Source organism: Leptonychotes weddellii, chromosome 11, assembly GCF_054177405.1.
Source record: "Leptonychotes weddellii isolate Sample4059 chromosome 11, ASM5417740v2, whole genome shotgun sequence".
Classification (NCBI taxonomy): Eukaryota; Metazoa; Chordata; class Mammalia; order Carnivora; family Phocidae; genus Leptonychotes; species Leptonychotes weddellii.
In genome coordinates, this window is record NC_138379.1 from 82,079,703 (window position 1) to 82,100,187 (window position 20,485).

Consider the following 20,485-nt stretch of genomic DNA (forward strand, 5'->3'; position numbering starts at 1 on the left):
GAGAAAAAAAAATTCTTAATAACCAGGGTAGATGTAAGATTATGGTAGTGATTTCAGCAAGAGAAAGGCATTTTATTTTTTTTAATTTTTAAAAAAGATTTTATTTATTTGACAGAGAGCAAGAGAGCACAAGCAGGGGGAGCAGCAGAGGGAGAGGGAGAAGCAGATTCCCTGCTGAGCAAGGAGCCAGATGTGGGACTTGATCCCAGGACCCTGGGATCATGAACTGAGCTGAAGGCAGATGGCTTAACCGACTGAGCCACCCAGGCATCCTGAGAAAGGCATTTTATAAAAAAAGCTACAAGACAAACATAATAAAAACAGCACACTTGCATGAACATCCATAAACCGCCTACTATTCGAAGATGGAGGGTACCTGGGTGGCTCATGCGGCTAAGCGTCTGCCTCGGGCTCCGGTGGTTCTGGGATCCTGCATTGGGCTCCCTGCTCAGCGGGGAGTCTGCTTCTCCCTTTGCCCCTCCCCCCTGCTCATGCTTGTGCCCACTCTCTCTCTCTGACTACTCTTAGAATTACTATCGGCATCATCCTTTGTGCTTAGGGCCATGGGTAAATCTTTAAGCAGACACAAGGCTTTCACAGATAGTTCTACATAGAACTGACAGTGCCTGTAAGATGGGGCTATCACAGAGTACAAAATCTTGTGTAACTGTCTTTACAATTATCTTCAACACAGATATTTCATCCTTTTAAAAAAAAAAATCAGTACACTGTACACAAACACTATACTTTAGTTGGCAAATTTGTTTTCCAGGGAGTACAGGCTAAAAAGTTTGAAACTGCTTTACATATATACAAGGGATGAATAAAACATAAGTAAATGAATGGTGGATGATGGGAGCCAGGTTTCTCACTGTAGGAGAGGAAAGTTACAAACAGGCAAGAAAAGAAGCAAGAATAAATCCCATGGTACTGGATTAGAGTTGGAGACATTCATATGAACTCATGTGTAGTTTAATATATATACAGATGGATAAAAAACCCACCATGTATATGCATATATACACATGGGTTACTATATACACACCCCCCCCTTTTTTTTTTTAAAGATTTTATTTATTTATTTGAGAGAGAGAGGGAGCACATGAGAGGGGGGGAGGGTCAGAGGGAGAAGCAGACTCCCCGCCGAGCAGGGAGCCCGATGCGGGACTCGATCCTGGGACTCCAGGATCATGACCTGAGCCGAAGGCAGTTGCTTAACCAACTGAGCCACCCAGGCGCCCCAACACGCACACCCTTTTTTAAAAAAGATTTTATTTATTTACTTCAGAGACAAAAAGTGAGGGAGAGAGAGTACAGGAGCAGGGGCAGAGGGAGAAGCAGACTCCACTGCTGAGCAGGGAGCCCGATGAGGGGCTCGACCTCCGGACCCTGGGATCATGACCTGAGCCGAGGGCAAATGCCCAACCAACTGAGCCACCCAGGTGCCCCCACACACCCTTAAGAGAGCCTAGAAGCAATGATATTCTAGCAGTCTAGTAGCAGGAAAGATATTCAGTGCCTAGATCTTAGTTTCAAAGTACCACTGTCCACCAAAAGAAACTAGGGCTCCTTGGAGAAATGGCTGATTCTAAGGCTGGGGCAGGGAAAATGTAACATGAGTTTGAAGATTTTGTAGTACAAGAAAGGGGGTAGGTCAATGGACAGAGGCGCCAACCTAAAAGAGTTCTCAATGGCCAGGGCTGCAACGATCTGAACAAAATAAGTAACATACTATTGGAGGTAAGAAGTAGGAAATAAATGTACATGAATCTATACAATACATGACTGAATAAACAAACAGGGAAGAACAAATCTTTCTCATAGAATCCCATTTAATTATATGTAAATACTCCTTCCTACAGGAGATGGAATCCCTGCTGTCGGCAGCTGCTCCCCGCCCCCTCAACACACACGGCAGACTAGACTTAGGTACTTGAGTCTGGAGAACAGATGATGGGAAGGGACAAACAGTAACTTTACAGTGAGCAACCTACCAACACTACCATAACCAAATGATGAAAGCTAATTTCACCAGTGATGTTATATGGGTATCATGTACATCCTGATACGTAATTATAGCACTTCACTTTTGTGGTATTCTTTCTCAAATCCCATAGCTCCAGACTAATCTTGAGAAAAACACCAGACAAATCCAGACTGGAGAACATCTTTATAGGATACCTAGAGAGGTACCTACATAGATACCTTAAAAACTGACAAAGTCGTGGAAAGTAAGAAAAACTGCCACTGAAGTGTTACACATCAGAGGAAACTAGGGAGATTAACACCTCAATACAATGTGGAACCTGGATGGGCTCCTGGAACAGAAAGAGATTAATGGAAAGACTGGTAAAATCCCAATAATGTCTCAAGTTTAGTAAACAGGAAAAAAATTAGACTCTGTGACTTCTCTGGGGAAGTCTAATGATAAAGTTACTTATTTCTTTAATCTTCTTTGTGCCCCCAGGGGAATTAACAGACACAGTAATTTTTGTTTAAAGTAAACTCTATATTAAAAAAAAACAAAACAAAAAACCTCTATGCCGAACATGGGGCTCGAAATCACGACCCAGAGATCAAGAGTCATGCTCTACAGACTGAGCCAGCCAGGTGCTCCTATAGCCAGTTTTTAAGAGATTGATTTATTTGACACAGAGAGAGAGAGCACACGAGCACACAGGCAGGGGGAGCAGCAGGGAGAGGGAGAAGCCAGCTTCCCGCGGAGCAGGGAGCCCGATACGGGCCTCATCAATCCCAGGACCCTGAGGTCATGACCTGAGCCGAAGGCAGATGCTTAACTGACTGAGCCACCCAGGTGCCCCATTAGTAATTTTTTAAAAAAGAACTTATTTTTAAGTAATCTCTACACCCAATGTGGGGCTTAAACCCACAACCCAAGATCAAGAGTTGCATGTTCCATTGACTGAGCTAGCCAGGTGTCCCAATTTTTATTAGATACTTAACATTCACATTTAATACACTGAATTATGTTACAAAGCAAAATATATTTCACATTGAACAGTCTGGCCCTAGCTGAGATCTTTTTTGAGTAGTTTTGGAAGAATAACAACTGTTATGTTTTAGTAACTCAAAATAATATAGGAAAGAGTTTGTTTCTTAATAAAATTTTCTTTTGGTATTACTCTTCTTTTTGGATTTTATTACTAAAATTAGTTTGCAATCCCACCACCTGAAAGATGTGAAAGCCATGCTCAGGGCAAAAAAAAATCCACCTCTAACTTAGAAAGTTGCTTCGAGTCACCCACAAAGTCCAAAGGATGAAGCCACGATTCCGTCTCTTTTTATTTATGTAAAATTGTAGAGCTTTACCACAACAGGTACCGTGATGCTCTTACTAACACTGCAAACTTAAGCTCTTTGGGAAAATGTGTAAATTAGTTGACTGTGGGGTTGTATAGGAGAGACTCAAGCAGTACTGTATTTATTGTAACTCACTGGCTGCTGATGGGAGCAAAGGAAGGAGATGAATAAACCAATCACAGTAAAACAGGTTCAAAAATATTACACATATTTAGCAAATTCTTTGCATCCCCATTTCAGAATCAAACCTGGGTGAAAGCTATCTAGAGTTCTGTGCTTCAACCGCTCACTAGAATGTAGCACATCCAGTGAAGCCGCTTCCCTCATTTTATTTCATCTCACTCTGGAAACAAAATGGAATAGCTTGCTACCTAGCAGACAACTGCAATATTTCCTGACAGAAGAGGCCACTACTCAGGGCTGTGACTATTCAGGGTTGTTCTGAGGTACAGCGGTCTGCCAGTAAGACTTCGGTTTTTTCAAACTGAAAAGCTCCATGAATATTAAGCTAGAATGATAAAGATCAGTTTACATACATCCCTTTCTATGTTTGTGGGAGCAGGCATACTCGTCCACAAAGTCCAATTCCACCGGGCGCCTGGGTGGCTCAGTTGGTTAAGCGACTGCCTTCGGCTCAGGTCATGATCCTGGAGTCCCGGGATCGAGTCCCGCATCGGGCTCCCTGCTCGGCGGGGAGTCTGCTTCTCCCTCTGCCCTTCCCCCCTCTCATGCTCTCTCTCTAATAAATAAATAAATAAATAAATCTTAAAAAAAAAAAAAAAGGTCCAATCCCACCTAAAATTTCCATTAGATAATCTGGCCAGGCCAGAAGGCAAAGTCAACGTTCAAAAGCACACCCACCCCTAAAAATGTATGTAGACTTCCAGATACCCCATTTGCGACCCAGACAACCTGATGCGGCCGAATTGACGGTACTTTCACTTGCCTCTGCCCTCCCTTTCCCTCGCTCGGCCGCAAGGCCATACCCTCCATATTCCCACTCCTCGACATCTGAGGGGGCGTCATGGCGGGCGACCGCAGCCTTCCCGCACATCCCTTCCTTCCTTCGCTGTCGCGGTCCGAATTCCGAACTTCTAGGGTGTACAGAGAAGCCAAGCTGCAGGCCAGGCGGGCGGAAAGGCTAGCGAACAGTCGCAGACCGGCCCCTCCTCCCCTCTAACCCCCCACCGGCCGTCCCGCCCCGGCTCCCGCGGGGCCCTCGAGGTGCCACCGCCCGCGTCCTCCTCTCAGGCCCTCCCGCCTCGGCAGTCCGCCGCCGCACTCACCGTTCACCAGCGCCGGGGCCTTCTCCGCGAGGTTACGGACAAACTGGGCCATGGTTCCAAGCTGCAAGGTCCGCCGCCCCGGACGGCCGCTGAATGTCACCCGCGGAAGGACCCGCCGCAGGACCCCGTTCCCCTTCCAAGGTCAGGCCTCCTCTTTCCGCGCCGGTCCAAGGTATTTAGGTGTCCTGTTATCTTTCCGGAATCTAGCAGGCCGAATTATTCTCTTCAGTCGCAGAGGAGAAAGTGGAGATGAAAAGGTGAGGTCAGAGAACACGTGGAGAGCGGTGGGCTTCGGCGGAGGAACAGGCATCTCTTGGGGCAGCCGCTCACGGAGGTCCGGAAGGCCGACGAGCGGTGGATGGGCGCATGCGCTCTGGGCCTCCCGTGCTTGCAGTGGCGCGGACCCGCTCTGTTCTGCGACAGGTGTTGGCGATTTTCTGAGAGAACGTGGAAAGTTAGGACTGGAAGGCATCTCTAAGGTGTTATAGACATACTCTATAGATACTTAACATTAGGCCAGGACGATCGTCTTATAAAGGCAGACAGGGTCCTAGGCTAAACATGAAAAGTTATGGGCAGAGCAGGCGCCACATAACCTGTCATGTGATCCAGTCCTTTGCCTCTCTTTAGCTGATCTTTCCTAATTCCGATCTCCCCCGCATCTTGTATCGGGATCGGAGTCCAGTTCCCCTAATTCCCTGTGAGTCGCAAGGAATTACGCAGATGGGAGCAACAAAAAATTTACTGAGGGCCTCCAGTATGCCAGGCATTTTGGAATTTAAAGAAAGCCTGTGTTAGGCAGTGTCCCCCATTTAAGAATGGGATTGATAAATGGTCTCATAGCTAGTGAGTGGCAGAGTTGGGATCTGAAGATGTTGCAGTGTAAACAGGGAAGGGGCCTATGGGATTAGGAGTGGTGGTGATCTGGAAAGATTTCTAGAGATGTGTAACAGAACACCTCTGTACTACAGGGTTGAAACTTGAATATGACTGGAAGAAAAGATTTATCGAGGGAAGTGGCATTTGATGTGAAAAACGTAATTACAAATAATGTACCCTGGAGAAGCCTGAGCAAATCTGATGGGATAGTCAGGTGGAAAGAAAAATTAGGGGTGATATCAAGGATCCAAGAGCATCGTTTCAGTGGAATGATTCAGCTGCCAAGTACTCCAGAGAAGTCAAATTAAGGCTGGGAAAGTTAACTTACCAATATGGAAATATTAGCTACAGCAGTTTCAGAAAATTAGGATAGAAGCCAGAGTAAGTGAGTATGTCTATAAAGGATTGTGTCAGAAAACCAAATAAGGGGGCGCTCGTGTGGCTCAGTCCTTAGGCATTTGACTTGATTTCACCCCAGGTTATGATCTCAGGGTTGTGAAATGAGCCCAGCATTGGGCTCCACCTGGGTGGAGCCTGCTTAAGATTCTTTCCTTCTCTCTCTGCGTGCCCCCCCCGCCCCCCATAAAATAAAACCAAATAAGGGTGTGGAACTTAAGGTAGACACTGAAGATAGAGAAGGGGGATTGATAAAATATCTGAAGAGACAGGAAAGAAGATTGGGGGGATTAGCCTTGGAACCTTGGGGCCTTTTCACGGATGGGATGATGGGAGAGAAGTTTCAAAGTGGAAATTCTGAAGTCTCTATTATCTTTCCAGTAAAGTGGAAGGCAAGATCTTCAGTGAAGGTTAAGTGGGAGGGTCAGAAAGATTGGTGGAAAAAGGATAAAGTTTGGACTGGTGTTGAATTTCTGGACACACAGAAAGGTTGTTGGGCACTGTTAGCAACCACTGATTTGTGGTCACAGCACTCTAAAGTTTGTGTCATTTTTCTCCAGCAGTGGTCTGTAGCTTGGATACTGGAACAGAGAGGAATGACTGGGTCAGTCTACACTGAGGTCTTACAGGGCAGGGGTATAGAAACTAGGAGCAAGACAGGAATGTGACAGTGAATGATTAAAATGAAAGATCTGGGGTTTAGGCCAGATAAAGAAAAGTGAAGTTGGAAGTGAACTGATGAGGAAAAAACATGCCCTAAGACTCCTCTGGATGACTCCAGGGTCCAAAAGTCTGGTAAGGGGGTTAGCTTAGCCAGGTGACCCACATCTGATACCATCTTAAAGAGAAGTGAAGGTCAGAGTCCTCTAAAATTTCAGAGGGATTTCTGAAACTGCCACTAGCTTTTCATACTGTAATGAAGGAAGTGATAACAAAGGTTGTAACTCAGGTGTTCATTTATTAAATACAAGCTTTGAACAAACACCCCCAGGCAAGTTTGACAAGAAGTAACCTTCCTGGAATGTTTCAAAATACAGTTATGTAGATCAAATTTTATTTCAATCAATCTTTTTGTTGTTTTATTTTTTACTTTTTATTTATTTACTTTGTCTAGGTTTTCCTGTGTAGCAGTTAGAGCATGTGCATTATTTCCTCACATGACATCAAGAGTGCAGCATCAGCCTCTCTGGCTTGTAAAGGCACCCAGTAGACTTATGCTCTGGGCATCGGCTGCTTAGCAACCAGCATCAAATAAAGTAATGAAGCTTCTGTAGACTGTGATACCAAATAGCAACTGGCACCTTCACCTGCACCATTAAAAAACCTTTAATGTTTCTTTGTTTTTACATATCCATTACAAACTATATTAAAAAAAAAAACATCAAACCAAGATTGCTTGATAAACCCTACTTAAATAATTTTCCAAGTTTAGTTATTACCCTCTTGGTAAGCAATACTAGAGCTGATAAAGAGTCTTCATTTTCCTATCATACTCCAGCAAAGCCAACACACAAAACTAGGTATATCAGAAAGTCTGCTCTAATAGATTTAGAGCTGTTTCTGAGTTCCAGATAACAAAACACCTCGTTAAGCTTCCAAGCACATATACACACCATGGTGTACACCAAGATGATAATTTTTTAGTCTCATTTTTGGGATGCTATTAAATTACTTCAAGGAAAGAAAAAAAGGCACAGAGGACACTTGGTTTCCTTACCAACAGTGGCCTTAAGCTATACACTTGCCTTTGTGATGAGTTTAAAGATACTCAGCAGCATTAATGGTGCCGTAGCCGTTCATAAAAAGTTTCAGGAAAAGAAAAAAAAAAAAAACTTGCCAGAAGAGGCTTACAATCTGAAGACCACAGAAGTAGAATACAGACACAGATACAAGAGGCAGCATAGAGGTTGTTAACTAGAAAGCTGCTGGGAACAGCTGCCTTCTGAGGTTTTGTGCCCATTTTTCCTCCAATTTTCTCCTATAAAACTCTGGTCTTTTCCCCACTTTTTAAAAAAATGAAAACATCCCATTAGATTGGGTTTGGAAGATAACTGCGAGTAGATAGAAGCTTATTTTATACACAGTTCATTCTCAGAGAAGTAAAGGAGGATAATAAATATGAAATGAAGCTCATTTTAAGAAAATAAACAAATCCTGTTAACCCAAGCCTTAAAGGCCCAGGTTGCACACTGAATTAATATCTTACATTCTGGCATTTCTAAGAGTCCTAGACTCCTTTTTTCATTTATAAGCACAGCACTAGGCAACATCTACTTTATACCTAGTGTGGGATGCCCTCTGATGTGAGGTTTTCCAAGTGATGTCATCAAAAGCACATTAAGGACTGCTTATAGCAACTCGTGTTGGAATACCGTAAAACTACCATCTTACTTGAAAGAGGCCATGGTTAAAAATGAAACAGCAACGCCTGTTTCTAGATCATATCACTTGTCACTTACGGTATCTTCAGGCTCACAGGGATAGTGACATAGTCCATAGGAGAATGTACCTCACTTAGCATGTTAAGCTGCGCAACTGAGTAGGGAGCACAAGCTCAACTTGCAAAAGTGGGGCTCGTCCGCCTACTAACTACATGGGGCTATGTGGATATTTAAAATGGCTGTGGACAAGGTTGTGCTCAAATTCCTACTCTGTTAATTGATGACCTAAGGCTGAATTAGAAGCAGCTCTTGGAAGTTAGGTCACAAGCCCAAACAAACATTAACTATATACATGTTATAGTCTCAGAATTTTGTCTAGAATGTCAGTAAACATGGCCACACACTGCATACATCTTACCGTGGAAGAGACAATATAAAGTGGACTCAGTTTACACTAGACCAATATAAAAATGCACATGGTGTCTATATATACTGAAATATACTGTTGATAATAGTGTCTTAAAATGACATCTTTTATGGTTATAATATTTGTTCCCTAACTTTTCCTCTCAAGCCTAGTCCTTTAGCAACAGATTTCCGTAAGATAAAGAGGGCCTAACAGCCTCCTTTTTTCTTTCACCTCAGAATTTTCTAAATAAAGTTTAAAAATTCACGTTTGTCCTACCAATCCTCCTAACAAAATATTATGAGGCTGTTTTTTGTGGTGATGATAGCCCCAGGGGAGAGTGTCCTCCATCAGATCTCTGAGTGACGAGATAATGCAAAATTAAGAACTACCAACAGAAACTGCACAAGATTCCTTTTTGAAAATCTCATCTATTCTATTCAAAAGCCCACTCAAACATCAAGGTATCTGTTTTTGTGTGAAAGGTTATTCTGTAGTATAGCAGAACTGTAACAAGAAAAGGGCTGACATCTGCGTCATGAAGACCAGTAAATACCTCAATGACACAGGACTTTCTGATGGTGTCAGCTGTCACTTAAATATGTGACATCATATACTTAAAAGCTGGGCTCACCAAAGGTATTTGAGCAGTTCTTGACAGAGCAACAGTAAGGTGGCAGGAAGTTTTAGTAGTTGAAGTTAATATAACTTAAGGTAGGAAAAGGATGAAGTGTAGGAAAAGAGAACAAAGGGTACAAATGAGTGATCATTTCTAAACTTGGTGCTGCTATAATAAGCATAATTTCCTGCAAGCCAAGAGAGCATTGTAAAATTCTTAGGAATAAATCTAAATTGTCATAATTTCAGCAAGAATAGTTCTCTAATTTAGTGAAAGAAAGAAAGGAACAGAATCAAAAAGAGAAACCACAAACAATTGTTTATCTACATTCTGGAGTTGGTTGTTTTGGTTTGTTTAGTTCACAGTATTTATTCAAGTTGCTCCTTTTGTTGTTGTTTCCTCTCTGCGAGCCACCGTTGGATTTTTTCTTTTAGTTCTGTGTTTGGCCGGATCTGGTCCATGGTGAGGGGACTACGGTTAAAGGGATCGGTTTGGTCACTGGGACAAAGAGAGAAAGGGAAAGTGGTTATTTCTGTAAGTTCTAACAGCCAAAGCCCAAGCTAGAAAAGCGGGCCCATCTCCCTCTGAGAGTGAAGCCAGACACACTGTAAGTCTGAGTCAGGCGCTGACATGAGCTTAGAAAGGAGGAGATGAGAGAAAGAGTGATTCAGGAGGTTTCTGGGTTTTCTGCAGATTATTTAGCTACTTGGTCTCTCTGCTCCTTAATAAACCTTATTTCCACATTTCTATTCAGATGATACTTGATTTGATTTTCCTAAGGCAGATAGCCTGCACACTCACATCAGCATACAGAGCTGCTGGTCGTTTTAGTGACAGGCTCTCGAAATAGTCTAAGGTGTTAGGGGATAAAGCCTTGTAGATTGACACCTGATTTAGTTAGCTGTGTGCTACATAAGTAAACGCAGATTATGGATTCCTGACAGGTAAGAAGGTTTATAATATACTTTAAGGGCTGATATACCTTCTGTCTGTATCCTGAGGCCACAATAAAATATAAATTTTCACTGACACTTTGGAAAAGACAGACTGCCTACTACAGCATTATGTATATAGTGAATGCTTAATACCAGATACCACAAAGTAGAAAATCCCCTTTTGCAGTGTTTAATAAATAGTATTCCCTTAAATCTGGGTCAACTTATAGAACTTCATTTTAAACAGGAAGAGTTACTCAGTACCCATTTCTACCTAATGCAGCAGGTCCTGCCTACAGGTTCGGCGGGACCCGTGGCCACTGTGGCCGAGTACGACAGCAGGAGCAGAAGGTGGCTTAACATATATGCGATGGCTACAGCGTCAAACCAGACTTAAACAAAACGAAACAACTTGTCATTTATATTTTTACAACGTAATACAATTAGAACACGTTCAAGTCTTCAGGTTGACATTATTTATAACATCTGATAGAAATGATTTCCTCAAGGAAGGAACAGGTAAAGGGTTAGAGCCAGCATTTCTCAACAGAGTGTTTTGTTTTGGATGTTTAAATCCTTAACAATCAAGTGATATACCTCTCTTGAAATGCCTCCCCAACTTATTCATAACCCAACAATATAGAGCACCTACTGGGTGCATAGTACTGTATTAGGAAACTGGGGGAAAAGGATAGCAAACACACACACATCTGTTGTTTGGCTGCTCTTTGGGGCTGGCATACCTGAGCAAATGTCTGGCAATGGTGGATCTATCCACAGTGACTCTGGAGGATGGCAGCACCACAGGGTCAGACATGAGTGTGCTCATGATGGGATCCAGGAACTCATCACAGGCATCTGCATAGGTCTCTTCCTCCTGTTGTTGGAGGTCTGCTAGAGACTAAGCACATACACCTGGTTGTTAAGGTGAATTCACAGAGCAGCTGAATCCCAAATATTCATGACTATAATCTTAAAAGGTCACTGGGGACCCTTTAGAGCGACAGTGACAATCTCAGCTTTATTTTCTAAACGAGCCAAGAAGGATCTTATAAAAGTGAGTTTAGCATTCAACCCCAACTCCCAAACTTCAGTGTGGCTCAGCTGCCGGCAGTCATGACTAAAGATGGGTTTAAGTGTTAACAAAAAAAGAAACGCATCACATACAAGATCCTCCTGGCAGCAGTCCTACTGTAAATGTCATCACCGAAAAGGGGACGGTGGTAGGAGAGTTATTTGCAGAGTCACTCATGTAGTCAGTGTATGAAAAGCAGTTTCTGATTTTATGTACAAACAGGTATAGGAGGAGTTTAAAAGTAGCTTCAACATTTGATCCCTATGACTCTAGTTCCTCAGGAACCTATCTGGCTAAGCTCTAGGCAAGATGGAGCCCAACTCAATAAAAAAAGTAGTTCAATGAAGGGAACATGCATGTCAACAAGGAAGGTTTTCTTTTCTTTTTTTAAATAAGGAAGGTTTTCTATTAGAGTCTGTGCCATGATTTTTCCTTCTTTGTAACTAATGGAGCTCTGTCAAACTCCAACCAAAGGGATTAGCTAAATATAAGATAGTATTTTCATCTACAAATATAGGACTATGCCCATATAAGCCAACTACTAACTACAAATATAATGAACAGAGAAAATCTATACAAATCAAATGACTAAAAACAACTGATCTTGAATCCTATTTGAAAAAGTTCTGCATTAACAATGTAGGTTTTCAAGTCTATTGGTAACACTGTGCAGAAAAGATTTCATAGAAACAGTCTACAGAAGTCTGTGCATTCTTCTCTTCTAGTAGAAGCTTCTTCCTTCCTTCCTTCCTTCTTTCTTTCTTTCTTTCTTTGACAGAGAGAGACACAGCGAGAGAGGGAACACAAGCAGAGGGAGTAGGAGAGGGAGAAGCAGGCTTCCCACAGAGCAGGGAGCCTGATGCAGGGCTAGATCCCAGGACCCTGGGATCATGACCTGAGCCGAAGGCAGATGCTTAACGACGGAGCCACCCAGGCACCCCTAGTAGAAGCTTCTTAAATCAATTTTCTGTTCTTCCCTCTTATGTTGAAAAGAGAATTAAGGATATGGTAGTGATGATAAGATGATATGATATGGTGCTGTATGGAATTCTTTACTGTATTGTATACCCGGAACTAACACAGTATGTTAACTAATTGGAATAAAAATAAAAACTTAAAAACAAAAACACCCAAAAAAGGCAATTCTAGTTATTCACTGACCAGGAAGAATCATCTGTTTATATTTTCTCAAGGCAATACCCTTGAAATTAGGGTAACCAGCAGAACAGTTGAGTCAACACAGTGACTTCTATTGAATATGTTAATAAACAAGTCCTCCTCCCCCTCACCTTGATTCTCTCTGCTAAGTTGCTGAAAGCCACAATCATATTCCCGGGCTTATTTATTTTCTTCAGGACTCGGACTGTCTGTGCAAAGAGAGTTGGGGAATAGGAACGTCCATCCTTCGGCACCGTGGCACAGAAGTTCTCCTCGTCCCTGGAAGGTCAGCATCAGAAAGAAACTGAGCATCAGAGGGCAGGTCAGTGAGGGAGAGAATAGCTGGGTTGAGGAACAAGGTTCCCCATCACTTACATGCCATCAATGTTCTTTTGATATAGAAAGATTTCTTCTAATTTTTAGGAAGAAGATCTATCAAGTATCCTGTAACCTTAAAAAGAATACTGCTTTTCTAAACATTGGTTATAGCTAGTAAAGTTTATCTTTGTACAGATAAAGGCAGAATGTTGAAAATTTTAAACAGTGTCCCAAAGGTCGGACAAAATTTCATGATTAAAACTACGTAAAATTCCTTCATCAACCAACTAGAAATGAACCATTTCTTTTCTATTTCCACGTAATTACCAGTCATTCCATTATCAAAACCCCAAATTAAAACATCAGCATTCCCTCTGGCTTGCCCAATTAAATCTCAGGTACCCAAGATTTAAGTAGATTGTGCAGATATCTGATACGAGTTGCTGGGGTTTGAAGTCAAATTCACTGAAGTCCTTGACTTTTAAGGCCCCCATCTTGGGGCCAACCAGGTGCTGCAGGAAGTAGTTCAACATGGAGATGATGCGCTCAGCCAGGAAAGGATGCACAAAGAGTGATTTGATCTCTAGAAAAAAAGGCAGTCTGTGAAAACTCAACCCGTAAGCCATCTTTTACTTATTATGTCTTAAGAGTTTCACTTGGAGACCTCTGGGGAGTATTTTAAAAATTATATAAGTAATACATTTTCATTGCAGGAATGTTAGAAAACACTGGTAAGCAAAACAAAATATAAAACTACCACCCAGAGATAAACACTGTTAACATTTTGAAATACATCCTTCTAGCTTTTCTGTCCATATTTACAAACATACACATTTTTAAAACAAAATGATGATCATGTGTACCTATTCTGTAACTTACTTTTTCAGTAACTATATCATAAATATCTCACCATTTTGGTAAATATATGTCCCTGTGTTGTCCAACATGGTAGCCACTGGCTGGCCTGATGTGTCTATTTAAATTAGTTTAAAAATTCAGTTCCTCAGTCACACTGACCTCACATCTCAAGTGTTCAATAGCCACACGTGGCTAGTATCTGGACACGAGTCCAGATTTATAGAGCATTTCCATCAGAGAAAGTTCTGTAGGATAGTGATGATTTGCACTCTTTTTAATGGCCACATAATTTTCCAGTGTGTGATTGTACCTGAAGTTATTTATTTATCCTTATTGCTAGACATTATTTTTACTGCTAGACATTCTATTACAAACATTTCGTATCTATCTATTTAAAAAAAAAGACTAAGTAATCTCCACACCCAGCATGGGGCTCAAACTCACAACCCTGAGGCCAAGAATCGCATGTTTCACTGACTGAGCCAGCCAGGTGCCCCACCATTTCACTTATTAACTTCACTGTGTACATATTTTGTAGACTTACTACTTCCTTACAATGAATTTATAAGGAATTGCTAGGGCACAGGACATAAACTCCAAAAATTAAAAAAATACATTAACACATGCCGGGTTTTAGTAAGTTATATTTTTAGTCAGTCTACTGACTCCACGACTGATGAGAGTTTAGCTCTTACTTCCTATCCTTCTCTTCCAAATACAAATCCCAGTATATAATCAAATCTTTGTTAGTTTATGTCATGAAGATTGTAAAAATCATTCACAGCAGAGCCATACACTGTCCTAATGATTACATACATAAAGTAATATATATACTTAAAAAAAAGATATATCTATTTGAGAGAGAGAGAGAGAGCGGGTGTGTGAGTGGGGGGAGGGGCAGAGGCAGAGACTCTTCAAGCCGGCTCCCCACTGAGCACTGAACCCAATGTGGGGCTCGATCCCACAACCCTGAGATCATGACTTGAGCCGAAACCAGAGTTGGACACTCAACCGATTGAGCCACCCAGGTGTCCCAGTGATATATATAGTTTTTTTTTTTTTTTAAAGATTTTATTTATTTATTTGAGAGAGAGAGAATGAGAGACAGAGAACATGAGAGGGAGGAGGGTCAGAGGGAGAAGCAGACTCCCTGCCGAGCTGGGAGCCCGATGCGGGACTCGATCCCGGGACTCCAGGATCATGACCTGAGCCGAAGGCAGTCGCTTAACCGACTGAGTCACCCAGGCGCCCCTGATATATATAGTTTTTAATATAACTTTGTAAAAATTAGTTTGCTTATTTTCAGAGTACCAATCACTAAATCTTTCTAAACTCTCCACCAGAAATGTAAAACTCTCGATAGGATCATTTCTAGCAGTTCTGTATTTTTTGGAAATGCTCCTTCTGGAAGCTCCCATCTGTCACTCCAATCTGGACTCCTTGCTCTATAAGCCTGCTGCGTGGTGGTCACACAAGCTCCTTTTACCACAATCCTGGACACTTCCTTTGTCTCCCTCTTATGGGATTCCACCTTCCTCCTCTGGATTTACTCTTTCACTTTGATGAAGTATATCTTTTTGTAGCTTCTCAAGAAACGGTACACTGGAAGTAAATCTGATACCTTCACCCTCAAACAGAAATGACAGTGTGGCTGGCTATAGCATTCTGGGCTGAAAAACTATTTTCCACGAGGAGTGTGCTCCAGCTTCCAATGTCACTGTTGTGAAAATCAAAGACATTTTATACTTAAACCACTGTAGATCACCTGACTTTTCTCTGGGACCTTTGAGGGTCTTCTCTTTACCTTGATTTCCTGAAATGTCACAATGTCACCTTAGTGTGAGAATTTAAAAGGTCCTTGTGCTGGGCACATTGTGGCCCTTTCAAGTTAGAGGCTTTTAGTCTTTGAGAATTTTTGGTATTATTTCTTTGATAATTTCCTCTACTCCATTTTTCTCTTTTGAGACTTTTTGGATTGATCCTTTTTCTTATCCTTTTCATTCTAATTTCCATCTCTTTTTCTTTCTGTTCTACTTTCATGGAAGAGCTCCTTAATGTGATCTTCTAACCCTTCTGACAAGTAAAAATTACTTGTATTTTCAATATCCAAGTGCTCTTTCTTGTTCTTTGAATAATACTTATTGCCTCTTTGTTCTTGTTTTATGGATGCTATCTTCTCTTATTCCTCTGAGATTATAAAGATTTTTTTAAAAGTTTTTATCTAATATCTCTATTTCATGTTGGAGGATTTCCTCAAATGTTTGGTGATCCTTGGTTATCGTTTCATATGTAATCAATATAAAATTATTAATAAAATATTTTACTTTAAAAAAAATACTAAGTTTTGAGATGTGTTTTATAGTTCTAGCACATCTCAATTCAGACTAGTCACATTTAAAATGCCTGATAGCTATTATGTGGCAAATGGCTACTGAATTGGACACTTAGCTTGAGAGGGAGTGGAGATAAGTGTCTTTGATCTACCACATTTAACCAGAGTTCAAGAATGGTTTTCAGGTTAACATATACACAAACTCCCCAGATACATTTATATGGCTAACTTGTTCTCCAGAAAAATTATACCAACTTACGTTTTCTGGCAGCTGTGTGAGGGTGAATGTTTCCCACGTCAACAATAGGCATCATCTTCTTTTTTTTTAAGGAGGTTCCATGCCCAGTGTGGAGCCCAACGCGGCATCTAACGCGGGGCTTGAACTCCCGACCCTGAGATCAAGACCTGAGCTGTGTGATCAAGTGTTGGACGCCTAACTGACTGAGCCACCTAGATGCCCTGGGCATCATCCTTCTTGAAGCTTCTCTAGTGATTCATTTCCCTCTCAGACTGTGTAGGGTACTATTGCCAGAGTCTGAGTTCTTAGTTTCAGCTGGGCTGATCCCTCAAATGAAGCAGATCTTGACCACTGGATTTTTTGGGAATACAGTGCTTTGTGTCCTTACCTGATGTCAGAAAGGCAAGGGTACCAATTGTTTCATTGGACATGATGTTATGGAAACGTGCTAGCTGTCCAAACATCTGTAGGCCAGCCTCCTTCTCTCGGCGGGCTTCTGGAGTCAGACTATCCCATTCACCTCGGTCTTTCTCAATCTGTTGAATCTTTATCTTGCTCAAATACTACAGAAACCAGAGGTGAAATGTATCAGAGAAGAAAGTGCAGTTGAAGGGAAGATGATAATTAAGCGGTTCTATTTATTTTTTATTTTTAAAATTTATTTATTTGAGAGAGCGTGAGAACAGGTGGAGGGACAGAGGCAGAAGGAGAAAGGATCTCAAGCAGATTCTGTGCTGAATGCAGAGCCTGACGCGGGGCTTGATCCCACCACCTTGAGATCACGACCTGAGACGAAATCAAGAGTCAGATGCTCAACCAACTAAGTCACCTAGGTGCCCCTTAAGCGGTTCTATTTAAAATCTAGTTTGTTTTTATTTTATTTTTCTAAAAAAGATTTTATTTGTCAGAGAGAGAGAGAGAGAGCGCGCACAAGCGTGCACAAACGGGAGCGGTAGGCAGAGGGAGAGGCAAGCTCCCTGCTGAGCAAGGAGCCCGATGTGGGACTCCATCCCAGGACCCTGGGATCATGACTTGAGCTGAAGGCAGATGCTAAACCAACTGAGCCACCCAAGCGTCCCTAAAATCTAGTTTAGTAACCCGGGAAAACCAGGGACTACGTAAGAAACGTGAGCCTTTATTTCTCAGCATAGGGCTGAAGCTCCATAGATTTGTTTTAGCCTGGGAGGACTTGGGGGTAGTTCCCATATGTGTATTATAGTCTCTGAAATAGAAAGGAGAATAAGTAGTATCATGTTTGAAACCTAGGCAAAAATAAATAGGCTAAAGTGAAAAAAGGGACAAATCCTTCTTAAAAAATGAGAACAAAACAAAAACAAAAACAAAACCCCAAAAACCAAAAAACAAAACCAAACCCAAAACTGCCTATCAAAAAACAAAGCTCTATCAAATATGCAAGATGTCTGGAAGGAGAAGCATAAATATTAAAAACCGTCTACTTCTCATCATTCTTGCAGTCCTATGACAATGCCATCTGGTGTCATTCTTTGTATCACAGAGCTCTTGCATAGAAGGGTCTGTTTATTACAGGACTTGTTCTTGTTTTCTACGAAAACCTATCTAAAATCTAAAAGTACGGGATTATGAAAAAAGCAGGAACTCTCCTCACAGATTAAATACAAGTTACTGGGGGACTGCTAATCAATATGAGGAGCGTGTGGCTGTCTAACAGGCCGCCTTCACAACTTACCTGCCTCATCTCCCCTTGGGCCCCAGCCTTAGCTTTCTTACACTTGTCACAGATAAGGGAAGGTTTTGTTTTTTTTTTTTAAGATTTTATTTCTTTATTTGACAGAGACACACAGCGAGAGAGGGAACACAAGCAAGGGGAGAGGGAGAGGGAGAAGCAGGCTTCCCGCTGAGCAGGGAGCCCGATGCGGGGCTCGATCCCAGGACTCTGGGACCCTGACCTGAGCCGAAGGCAGACGCTTAACGACTGAGCCACCCAGGCGCCCCGATAAGGGAAGTTTTTAATAGGAGCAAGAAGCAGCTCCATGAAGGATGAGTAAGGACATGATGATGCACTGAAGTTGCTGACAAGCACCCGGTGTAGACTTTGGGACACTCGTGTTTCAAATGTAAAGATTTGGAAGGCTGCGGATAGGTGGCGAGTACTGGTAACTTGCAGTGTTTATATGAAAAAATAACCCAAACCAGAGATTTTTTTTTTTCAAGGAGTGGTGCAAAAATCAGACTCTTTCAGGAAGGGGATAAGAATCATTGCCTTAGTGAGTCACTGTTATTGATGCGTTGGGATGGAAAATGGTTGAAAGTCATTGACCAAACGCGAGGTCCTCGGATTTCTTTCTGTGCTGCTGGCCTGATTAATCCTGCCAGTGTATCTTAGTTTAGCTTCATCACCCTTTCTTTACCACTCTCTGCCAAAATATCATCCTAGTTTATGAGGCTTCAATGATCCTTATCTTGGTCTCTAATGGAATAATACCTATTAAGCTCTGTAATGGCAAGGCTCATGGTATACTACTACTCATAAATTTTTGGTGTCCCAATTGGTACTATGGGCATAAAGATTGCTCTATTGTAATTTGAAGGTAAAAAGTATGTACTTATCATTATTTGATAAGGGCAGTTAAATCTGTTCTTTTTTTTTTTTTAAAGATTTTATTTATTTATTTGACAGAGAGAAATACAGTGAGAGCAGGAACACAAGCAGGGGGAGTGGGAGAGGGAGAAGCCGGCTTCCCGCCGAGTAGGGAGCCCGATGCGGGGCTCGATCCCAGGACCCTGGGATTATGACCTGAGCCAAAGGCTGACGCTTAACGACTGAGCCACCCAGGAGCCCCAGTTAAATCTGTTCTAAAAAATTTTTATTTAGGGGCACCTGAGTGGCTCAGTTGGTTAAGCGGCTGCCTTCGGCTCAGGTCATGATCCTGGAGTCCCGGGATCGAGTCCCGCATCGGGCTCCCTGCTCGGCGGGGAGTCTGCCTCTCTCTCTGACCCTCCCCCTCTCATGCTCTCTATCTCATTCTCTCTCTCAAATAAATAAATAAAATCTTAAAAAAAAAAAAATTTTTATTTAAAGATTTTTGTGAGAGAGAGAGAGAGAGCGCGCACAAGCAGGGGGACTGGCAGGCAGAGGGAAAAAGCAGGCTCCTTGCTGAGCAGGGAGCCCGACGTAGGACTTGATCCCAGGACCCTGCGATCATGACCTGAGCTGAAGGCAGATGCTTAACCAACTGAACCACCCAGGCGTCCCCCCAAAATTTTTATATACTTATTCTTACCTGTATGGCTTCATCCAGGAGGAAGATGGCATCGTTCATTAGCAGGTTAAGAAAGCGGAGGAAAAGTGGGGGATTCATGGCTTCTAAATTCTTAGAGGCATAGTCAGCCAAATCCTGTAAGTCCCAGCCCAAGACAAAACCATTTTAGTCCTGAACCACAACTCACTGGGGCTTATCTGAAGTAAAACTCAGAGAATTCAGCTTTGGCTTCACCAAAAACTCTCTCACCTTAATGCTCTCTCGATAGGTATCTGTTCCCCACATGTACCTTAGGATGGGATACATGGGACGTCGGTAATTAAACTTCTGTTCAAATTGATGTGGGTCTCCTGGAATAGGGTAAGAGCAAAAACCCAGCAAAGGTGGTGCTACTAGAGGAAGAGTAAGAGCTTCTGCCTGTGGAGCCATTTTCTTGGATTCTGAATGTTGTCAAGACTACTGGCAAGATCTGCCCTAGGAGTTTACAAAGGCCCAGAGTGACAGCCGAGTGTTTACTTATTTTCTTACGGACAGAACAAGAGGGAGACAGACATGAAAGATACTGCATGCAGAAAAGGACAAGGACCAAGCTGTACCCTAAAAGCCAGGGGAGACAAATGCTTCCATATTCAAACGTAGAGTACTTATCAGACTTTGAATGAGGCCTCTGAACTGGCCATTGTGGCAGTGACAGCCGTGTGCTGAACGGGATACTAAGTAACCTCCATATTCTTCATAGATAACATCCCCGCTGCGAAACGAACTGGTTCTTAGTTACTCTGAAAAATCAGGTCAGGGTCTAAAAACCTGAGGCTTATACTGTTTTGACCCATCAGAGGAACGAACCACAGCATCTCTCTAGCTTGGGTCATATAATGAAAGAAGATCATGGGATCTGGAGTCAGAAGATCTAGGTTTTCCTTTTGGCTCCACCTAATTCAAGTCTCTTAACATTTTTTAACTTCTACTTCCTCAGAAATAAAACAGGAATTATAATACATCCTCTACCACTGCATGTAAAGGGTTGAAATGGTCATATAA

The 20,485-nt window shown here is 42.1% G+C and overlaps 2 protein-coding genes across 4 annotated transcripts in view; both read right to left on the reverse strand.

Annotated features, from left to right (window-relative positions):
* Positions 1 to 4,766, reverse strand: part of ATP5MG (ATP synthase membrane subunit g) — a 7,880-nt gene extending 3,114 nt beyond the window's left edge. Inside the window, exon 1 of the mRNA XM_006741603.3 lies at positions 4,608 to 4,766. Coding sequence (XP_006741666.1) covers positions 4,608 to 4,659 — 52 coding nt within the window. The 5' untranslated portion in view covers positions 4,660 to 4,766. The remainder of the gene's footprint in view (positions 1 to 4,607) is intronic.
* A 2,054-nt stretch (positions 4,767 to 6,820) lies between these two features.
* Positions 6,821 to 20,485, reverse strand: part of UBE4A (ubiquitination factor E4A) — a 36,088-nt gene continuing 22,423 nt past the window's right edge. For all 3 annotated transcript variants that reach the window (XM_006741602.3, XM_081799387.1, XM_081799386.1), the window contains 7 exons: positions 19,694 to 19,794; positions 19,466 to 19,579; positions 16,591 to 16,765; positions 13,177 to 13,357; positions 12,588 to 12,735; positions 10,967 to 11,124; positions 6,821 to 9,786 (listed from right to left, as the gene is read on the reverse strand). In XM_006741602.3, the coding sequence (XP_006741665.1) occupies positions 9,657 to 9,786; positions 10,967 to 11,124; positions 12,588 to 12,735; positions 13,177 to 13,357; positions 16,591 to 16,765; positions 19,466 to 19,579; positions 19,694 to 19,794 (1,007 nt within the window). In that variant the 3' untranslated portion in view covers positions 6,821 to 9,656. The remainder of the gene's footprint in view (positions 9,787 to 10,966; positions 11,125 to 12,587; positions 12,736 to 13,176; positions 13,358 to 16,590; positions 16,766 to 19,465; positions 19,580 to 19,693; positions 19,795 to 20,485) is intronic.